General features: G+C 36.4%; 1 protein-coding gene across 1 annotated transcript in view; it reads left to right on the plus strand.

Moving 5' to 3' along the window:
* The window catches only part of LOC306849362 (glutamate receptor-interacting protein 2-like), a gene marked incomplete at its 5' end in the record, with an annotated part of 34,573 nt that extends 26,617 nt beyond the window's left edge, over window positions 1–7,956 (plus strand). The window contains 11 exons of the mRNA XM_079384320.1: window positions 66–146; window positions 354–417; window positions 517–662; window positions 1,507–1,651; window positions 1,841–1,980; window positions 2,127–2,318; window positions 3,646–3,796; window positions 5,255–5,375; window positions 5,936–6,103; window positions 6,190–6,336; window positions 6,962–7,956. Coding sequence (XP_079240446.1) covers window positions 66–146; window positions 354–417; window positions 517–662; window positions 1,507–1,651; window positions 1,841–1,980; window positions 2,127–2,318; window positions 3,646–3,796; window positions 5,255–5,375; window positions 5,936–6,103; window positions 6,190–6,336; window positions 6,962–7,153 — 1,547 coding nt within the window. The 3' untranslated portion in view covers window positions 7,154–7,956. The remainder of the gene's footprint in view (window positions 1–65; window positions 147–353; window positions 418–516; window positions 663–1,506; window positions 1,652–1,840; window positions 1,981–2,126; window positions 2,319–3,645; window positions 3,797–5,254; window positions 5,376–5,935; window positions 6,104–6,189; window positions 6,337–6,961) is intronic.
* Window positions 7,957–9,968: the final 2,012 nt, after the last annotated feature.

Consider the following 9,968-nt stretch of genomic DNA (forward strand, 5'->3'; position numbering starts at 1 on the left):
TTGACTTTATATGTGATCTGTGATCACACATTTTTCATGTATATTTCCATGTGTATATCTCACAGAATCAGTCATTCCCAGCAGTGGCACATTTCAGGTTAAATTGCCCAAGAGACGTGGAGTGGAGCTGGGCATTACGATCAGTGGTGAGTGATGACTGAAGGGGGGCGTTGACCTAGAATAGTTTACAGATCAAATGTAGCTATAAATGATCTACATTTTATTTAATTGAATGCACCCTGTATTTAATTAACTCTATATAATATCAAATTTGAGGTGGTAATTGCATTAAATTGGGTTGCGATAATGCAAAATTTAAAAATAATTTACTACAAATAAATTCTGATTTGCAGCGAGCAAGAAGCTAGGAAAACCTTTGATCATCTCTGAGATACAGAGAGGCAGTATTGCACACAGGTAAACCATCAATACAACACAATGAACCAATTCATTTGATAAACCTTCTTTGACAAGAAAAACTGATAGATATTGATGTGAAATGGCCTTTTATAATAGAATAGGAACCCTGGAGCCAGGGGATCGTCTGCTGGCCATTGATAATGTTCGGCTGGATAACTGTGGGATGGAAGAAGCCATGATGGTCCTCCAGCAGGCCGAGGGGATGGTCAAACTGCGGATTCAGAAAGACGAAGACAACCTGGGTGAGTGTGTTTTTGTGTGTGTAGTCTTTAAGAAGCTTCGGATTCTCATTTGTACCGGGGATCATTTTGCATTTGAGTAATTTTACAGTCAAGTATTCAAAGACCTAAATGAGCAATCAAGTTCTGGAAAATTAAAGTTACATTTTTAATTTTTGTTTTAATTAAATGTAATGTAGATGGCAGCTGTAAGAAGTTATGTTGTATTATATTGTGACTTATTCACCTTATTGTTTTAATAAAAAATCTATATATATTACAAAATTGTTTGTTGAATTAAAAACTAAAATAAATAAAAAAAAAAATTGGGGGGGGGGGGGGGGGGCTTATTGTTTTAATAAATTCAACCTATGCTTTCCTTGAAGATAAATATGAATGATAATGTATGTTAAAATGCATGTACATTTGTAATTACATATAGTTTACCTGTAATTTCAAATAATTTATAATATTTGAAAACCATTTATATATAAAAACAGTATGCATCATAGTGTTATTCTTATCTAAAATTCTTAAAAACAAAATTGTAAATTCAAATGAATCTAAAAAAATATATATATTATATATAAATATGAAAAACTTTGAACTGTTGCCTTGGCAATGAACTGAAAATAAGTTTAAGTTAAAGTACTACTACGACTAAAACTAAAACTTAAAATAAAGCTAAATAAAAGAAAACTGAAAATATAAAATTTAAATGTAATAACGAAACTTTAATTCTAATTATTAAAATAATATAATATAAAATAACACTGTTAATAAACATACAAAATAAGTTAAAAAGTCCTTTGCATTGTTTATTTGACCTCATTTTAACCTGTGTATGTTTGTGTGTTGTTTATTGCAGATGAATTGGAGTCGTCTGGTTCGGTCATATTCACAGTAGAGCTCAAGAGACATGGAGGTCCTCTTGGAATCACCATTTCAGGCACTGAAGAGCCCTTCAATCCCATCCTGATCTCCAGCCTGACCCGCAACGGTCTCGCACACAGGTGCACACAAACACTCAACACCTCATCTAGTGTACATGAACAATACACACTCAAACCCGCATGTTTCATAATAACACACATCATCTGAGATCTTGAGCAGCAGACTCGCATGTGATATCTGGTGGGAAGTGTGGGAACTGCAGTGCAGTTAGTGTTACCTGACTTTAACATGAGATTTTATGTGTAAAGGACTGGTGCTCTTCATATTGGTGACCGTGTTTTGGCCATCAATAACATGAGTCTCAAGGGAAAACCTCTGAGCGAGGCCATCCACCTTCTGCAGACCGCCGGAGACACGGTTACCCTCAAGATCAAGAAGCGATCTGAACGTAAGTGTCAGAATTAAGACGTGTGTGTGTGTGTGTGTTTTGGAGAAGTGCATGCAAACATTTCCGACATACAATCCACTAGGAAAAGCATCTTCATGAATAATGCATCAGTGCTTGTCCTCCTGACCCACATCTGTCTTTTCCAGCACCTTTGGAGTCGGACAGGGGCAGCCCGTCCAGGACGGCTTCGTGCGTGAGCGACATGGAAGACGATCGCTCAGATTCTCTCAGGAGAGGGAAATACTCTGAACTTCATCGCCTGACCACACCGCCCAGTCTGGATTCAGCCATGGACTCGTGGGATAGTTCGGCCCTAGATGCTGGCTATGGAAGCCAAGGTGCGGAAGATGATGACAAACGTAATTGAATGTGAACAAGGGCAGAAACATAAGGTCAGCGAGGGTTAATGAACTCATTTGGACATTAATTAAGTGGGTGAGAGGGTTCAGATAAGATGACTGTGCCTGGATTGGGATTTGTCCAAAGAGTTTTCTTTTATTGAGGTCAGTGAAGGAGCCTTGGAAAATTAAAGACATAGTCAGGGGTGCCCCCCCCCATCCAGTCACAGTTTCAGGATTCTCATGAAATAAAATATTTTCATTTAATTTATTCCATTTATGTTTTTTATTCTAGTTATTTTGATGTTTACCTACACTGTATTGTAGTATGTGCTTGTTTATTTATTCTGTATTTTATAATATATATATAATAAAATACTAGATAGGGAGATTTTTTATTCTTTTGCTCTCTTTGATTTTAATTTTATAGTTTTTTTGAAGCTACACTGTATGTTGTATGCTTTTATTTATTCTGTATTTTATACCTCATATGTATGGAATAAAACACCAGATAGCTAGATACTTTTAATTATTTTACTCTTTCTTTTATATTGTCTATTTAATATTTTTTGAAGCACTTTACATGATCGGTTGTTTAAAGTGAGATAGGAATATGAATAGCTATCCATAAAATTATCTGTTAGCTAGTTTTGTCTTAAAATGCAAATTGTTCTTTTACTTCCTCAATTTCTTTAAAACCTTTGCTCTTCATAAAGGACATTAAAATCCTCTCTGATATTTTTAATCTCAGTCAAAACCATTATTAATAGCCTGCATACTGTTTTTTTTTTTTTTTCTTTGCTCTTCTGTCAACATTCATTCTAGTTTTGTCTATACATAAGCATCAATGTGCAATTAATCTGCATCTAAAATTCCTGATGTGGTGAAACTCAAGTAATCCCCTGAGTTTGCCAGGTATTTATTCCTAGAAACTTTAATTAAAGGATCCATTTTTATCTTTCTTTGCCGACGAATTAGCCGTTTTCCAGCCACGGTACATTATAAAAGTAGCCAAAAACTTGCATCCCACAGCTGTGCAACTTTTCCTGCGATGGCATTTTTAAAATAGCCTAATTCTGAAGGGAAAATGTGACCCTGGCAACACTGGAGATAGCCAACATGTAGTTTATTCATACCTATGCAATATCACAATATAACAATCAACTTTTCTATACAGTGACTAGATGCTGTCAAGGATCCATAAAAGATCCATAAATACCAAACACTGTATTCCTTAGTCGTTATTTTTAGAAAATCTTCCCCTTTATCATAGCTCTCAAATCTAGCTCATGTTTGAGCATAATCAAACCTAAACCTTTATTTTCAGGTGTCTATATTCATAGGGCGTCTGATTTCACTCGTCATCCCAATGACTGGAGACAGACCAATCACAGGAGCCCGCTGATCTCCAGAAGACACGCCCACCGTCCTGCAATGTATGATGGGAGGCTGGGCGAGGAGGACTGGACATACTCTGGGTGAGAGTTAGCTTAGGGATACAGCTTTTTGATTCTGTTGGTACAGTACTTCATCTTTTTCTTTTTTTATCTCTGAGATACTAGACAGGAACTAGAAGGTTAAAGTAGCATAACAGCTGATTTTTATATGAGAAGGACACGTGTGTGTAAGAATATTTCAGCTTGTTTTATAGTTTTGCTTACTAACACACAATCATGTGGCTATTCTTTCTCTTGGTTGGTCAGTTATTATTTCCCATGTATGCGTGCTTAGAAAGGAAGCATGCCCAGGTCATATTTCAAAGATATATTATTTGAAGACATTTATACATTTTAGACATTTATACAATTTAGCCTGATTTTTAAATATTATTATTGATTTATTGTAAACTGTGACCTGGGCATGTTGTCATATTGACATAAGTTTTGGTTATTTTTTTTTTTGTCCTAACAAATTATGTACACTACCATTCAACATTTTGGGGGTTTCTAATGTTATGATCAAGTGTATTTGAATATATTTAAAAATCTAATTTATTCCTGAGATTAAAGCTGAATTTTCAGCATCATTACCCCAGTCTTCAGTGTCACATGACCCTTCAGAAATCATACTAATATGCTGATTGCTGCTTGAGAAACATTTATTTTTATTATCAGCGTTGAAAACTGATACTTTTTTAATTTCAGGATTCTTTGGTGAATAGAAAGTTCAAAAGAACAGCAATTTAGTTGTAACATAAGTGATCAGTTTCATGTGTGTTTGTGTAATAATAATAATTAAAAAAAAAACTTAATGACCCTGAATTTTTGAATGGTAGTGTGTATTCATATGTATATAAATGTTTTTAGATTAAGTTAAACATTACAAAACTAAAGTAACTAAAAGTGACGAGAGCAAGTAGTAAAAAATTTAATTAAATGGGAATTTAAATGTAAAGATGTACTGTATACAGATGTCATTTTTTACAGTAGGAGAGTCCCTAGGATTTTGTTGATCCTGGTGGAAAGTCAATGGCCTTTCATTGCATATTGTTTTTGGTGTACACTATTTCTGTTGCACTTTTGGTTTCTGTGGCTAAACGCTTTCTAAAGATGCTCACAGTCTAGCACAGAAACCACAAGTCTGTTTGCTTCCACTGTCTCTGTGTTCCTACTCTTCTCTTTTCTATTTTTTCTCAGGTTTTCTGTCTCTCGTCTGCCTTACTAATCATCCGTGGGCCGTTCGCTGTCATCCGCCTTTGTCTGCTTCTTTTTTTCTCGCTCATTTTTATCATTTTATTCTTTTATCGCTGGAACTAGTTCATGGCCTCTTCAGACACATCTGTGTGTTTCGCTGGTTTTCTAATAGCTGAGAAGGATCTTGTACAGTGACTGTTTCAATCATGCCGTACAGTACAGTTATATAAAGAGAGAGAGAGAGCTCCGTTTCCAATAGTACACCTGGCCTTACATTACCCAGGTTGCTTTGCATTGACACAGATCTGTCAGTCCCGCACGCTGTCCCAACCACAACAATACAGACGCTCAGGAGAACTATTGGTCACAAGCACTTCAGGACCTGGAGACCTGCGGCCAATCAGAAATCCTGCGGGAACTTGAGGTAAATCAACTCTTTATCAACACTTTATAATCTGGGTACTTTGTTAAATCAATGTGTTTTGGCTTTCTAATTTTTATTATGTAGACGTGGACAACATGACCAAAATCTGTACCATTATAGAAGTAATTCTCAACCAAAATCTTTACCATGACAAGTCATTTTCAACCTAAACCTTTACCAAGATATTTTTTATTTTTATTTCCCACGATAAAAATAATTTTTAGCCCAAATCTCAACCAAAATATTTACGAAGATAAGGATTTTTTTTTCAACCAAAACCTCTATGATAAAAGTCATTTTCGACCAAAATCTTTACCAAGATTTTTAACCAAAGTCTTTATCATAAGTAATCATCATATTAAAGTGATTTCTGAAGGATTGTGTGACTCCAGCCGCATTACTATTACCCTTCAAATTGCATGAATTGAAATTGCAAATTGAAAATATGCTCAATGAAAACACGTCAATTTCACAAAAACTCCCATAAATTGCAAAAGGCGATTCGAAAAAGGGATGTATGTTGGTGCAGTTTATATTGGAGTGTTTTATTTCCTTTCTAGGCTACCATAATGTCAGGCAGCACATTGAGTTTGGGAGAAGACGGCGAGAAGCAGAATGAAAGCTGGACCAAAGCTCTCGCACTGAGCCCAGAGAGGACCTCAGAGAACACAGCTATACCGGAACACATGAAGGACACCAGCCCATCCATGCCATTAGAGCTTCATAAAGTAATGTTCACTTTCCCAGCAGTTGAAATCATGTTGACACCACTACTGAATGACCGACAGATCTTCATTCTCTCCCTCTTGCTCAGATCTGTATACAGAAGGATGTTGACAGCAGGGATTTTGGGTTCAGCGTGTCCGATGGTCTGCTGGAAAAGGGTGTTTACGTGAACATGATCCGTCCGGATGGGCCTGCGGACCAAGCTGGGTTACGCCCATATGACCGTATTCTACAGGTGATGTATTGTACCAGCTGACCTTGTGACCTAAAAATGGAAAATGTCACTATTTACTCACACACGTCACCTTTATTCTAGAAGGTTGAACTATTCCTTTAACCTGACGTTTTTTTTATGGGGGTCAGCACGATTTTTATTCAGCAAGGATGCATAAAACTTATCAAAAGTGACAGTAAAGACATTTATAATGTTAGAAAAGATTTCTATTTCAAATACTGTAAATGCTGTTATTTGTGACGCTCTATTCAAAAAATCCTGAAAAAAGGTGTTTCTACAAAAATATTAAGCACCACAACTGTTTTCAACACTGATAATAAAAAGAAATGTTTAATAAGCAGCAAATCAGCATATTGGAATGATATCTGGAAGATCATGTGACACTGAAGATGTTGACTGATGCTGAAAATTCAGCTTTGCATCACAAAAATAAATTACATTTTAAAATATTTTCAAATAGAATACAGTTATTTTAACTTGCAATAATATTTCACAATATTTCTGTTTTTACTGTATTTTTGATCAAATAAATGCAGCTTTGGGAAGAATAAGAGACTTAAGTATACTCTGAAAAAACAGCAAAGAGTCCAAACCTGCTATTTTTGTTTCTGATTATTTTTAACAGGTCAATCATGCACGGACGCGTGATTTTGACTGTTGTCTAGCTGTGCCGTTGATCACAGAGGCCGGAGAGCATCTGCAGCTGGTCATTAGCAGAAACCCTCTCGCTCAGGCACACGTTTGGCCACCTAAAAACTGTCAGGACCCTGAACTGTCCATGGCTTCTGCATCAAATCCAAGAAGAGTTGACCTCTGATTCCCAAAAATGAGCTACACAGAGCACAATTTTCAGTTGTTTCACACAAATGGTTCTCTCTCTCAACTGCACAATGGACACATGAGCACTATTTTTGTTAATTATAATTTTCAAACTTTTTTTTGTCACAAGTTAAGACCCACTACTGTTTTTTTTCATGTTCCCGCACCAAACAAGCCACATCTTCAAAGTTTATTTGAGCACTCACACAGGCACGTGAGTTTTATCTGTACACTTTAAGTTACACAAAACATGTCAAGTTCATCTTCATTCATCGCACTTTTGTTTCTGATATAAATAAATGACACTCATTTAGTTTCTGCTGTCAACAATAACGCTTTGATGTTGATATAGATCTGCAGGTTTTTACAAAACACACAGAGTCTGTTCAGACGGCGAAAATCTTTCTCTGAGATCAAAACTATGGCAGTTTGACAATCGATATTTTTGAAATTTTCTGATGAAAGGGTAACATTTTTCTCTGTTCAGGAGTGACGTCTTGATGTGAATGTTTCGGGTGCATGTGATGCAGTTCGGTGATGTCATTTGTGTACCATAAGGGATTTTATGAGGATTTTATATTGGGAATAAATTCAGATTTTAAGTGAAGTCCTTCAGAGGAGCTTGTTTTAAGTGTAACTTTTAAACGCAGATCCTTCTCTGTACAATCCTCTATTGTAACCCCTTTTCCTGGATGTTAAATATGTAGAATGCAATGAATAAGGTGTACATTTAATATTCTTGGGTTAGAAATGATTATTTCCGTTTTTAAAGAAAATAAAGGATAAAAACCAGAGTGAATGTAACCCTGTCTGTGTTGCTGTGTTGTCAGGAGTAATATCGACCGCCAGAGGATTTGAATGATGAGCCGAGATGATTCTTTTCAATGAGCTGCTTGACAAATGATTCACTAAAGGATTCATTCGTGCTGCATTTCTACTGTAGAACTCGCTCAAATAACGAGATCTCAAACTTGTGAGGGATTTGGCTGATTGAGTTATGAATTTAGGTAGTTGTTGCAACTATTTAATGTTTAGGTTATAAATGTCTGTTGTGTATGTGCTAAATTAAGACCAAGTTTCACTGTCGTTGTTTTGCTGTTGGTGTCACTTGTTTCCACACACTTGAATTATCAAACGCTTCAACTGATATTGCAAGTTATTCTTTGACAGATGTGAAAAAGAAGCGTTTTCTTCGGGGTTCATTGACCATCGCTCTGGTACAGAACATCAAAAAGCAGGTATAGACATTTTTGAACAGACTTGACAACACGTACCAAGATTGGACATTTTTATTTAGTTTGAAAGATGCAATATGCATCTAGAATGGTCTCTGTCACAAAACTACTTTGGTTTTACAATATTTTTTTTTTAATAAAGTTACCTTACAGTACAGCAAAAATGTGAACGAAAAATGTGTATTTTGAATTTCGTGTTTTCATCATAATACAGTACTTTCCAGCTGAACTTATAATAAAAAATGAACAAAGCCAGTTGTTTACAAATATTGCACACTGCAAGTTGCATTTAGGCTGACAACTAATCAACGTTGAAATATAAATTTCTGAATACATTCAGAAAAAATATAGGCAAATGACCAATCACATCAGGTACAGTATAAAATGGTTAAATACAAAAGGCAAATTTTAGATAAATGAAAATACTACAAATGAGCAAACACTTGCTTGTGAACAGTTAGCTCAAGATTGGTGGAAATAGGTGAGAGGGTCCAGCTAAATCTAGAAGGGTTCAGGGGTCATAGGTCAGGTCGGATGAGCTGATGTGTACAAAGACGCTGGGGTCAGAGGGGGATGGTATTTGTGGAGGGTGGGTGGTCGAAGGTAAAGGACACAGAGGTATTAGGAGGGGCAGTTCGTTGCTGTTGGTGATTAGCTTGAATATTTGGAGGTTTTAAGGCTCAAGAGACGATTGCACAATTTCATTCTTAGGCCAGAGAGGGGAATGGCAGTGTCTCTGTGCAAGGACATAAAGCCCAGGTTTCCTGCGTTCGTTCTGAAAGCTGATGGTTTGATGATTGTGAGCGAGTTTGGCTGTGCTGAATCATGTGATACACAGCGGCCTCCAAATGTCTGAAATGCCTTGGAATCAATATTTTGAGAAACAAACAAAAATAAATTCTGCACTATTTCTAGGTCACTAATTAAAGTGAATTAGTGGCATTGATCATATGACTCTTTGTACAGACGGTCCAGCGAAGCACCAGTTGCTCATCAGGTTTTGTTCATGTCAGCATTTTCCTCAAATTCTTATGTATTGAATTAAAATACGACTGATAAATTTATTTTCTTGAAAAAAGCAGAACTTTAACAGTTATATAAAAGCATTCTCAGACCTTTCAGACCCCGCTGTACATGAACGGCTAATAAAGTGCTGCCAAATAGCCCTGCGTGGTGTTGATAATCATCAGCTCTCGGATCATCTTACAGTATAATAGTGCATCAGATGATACTTATATTAGTGAACACAGCTGCCTACGGTGTTAGAGGAACTCGGTGGCTCGATGTGTGCGATGGCAGTGATCACTATGGTTCAAGGAGAGACAAAGGACAGAGGTTTTGCTTATGTCTTACGTGTTTGTGCATGTCTGTGCACAGCGTCCGGCCAAAGCGGAGGTACATTCATTTTTCTTCAAGACAAAAAAACATTTAAGAACCTCATCGAAACAAGAGTTACTGCCACAACCACTGATGGACGTCATAATGTAGCTTATGTCACTCTCTCTGCTGATGAATTGAGTCCTAACCAGGTGCGACACAATAAAAGTCCTCACAGAAAGTAAAAGGCCATGCAAAGTG

Source organism: Barbus barbus (genome assembly GCF_936440315.1).
Source record: "Barbus barbus genome assembly, chromosome: 29".
Lineage (NCBI taxonomy): Eukaryota > Metazoa > Chordata > Actinopteri > Cypriniformes > Cyprinidae > Barbus > Barbus barbus.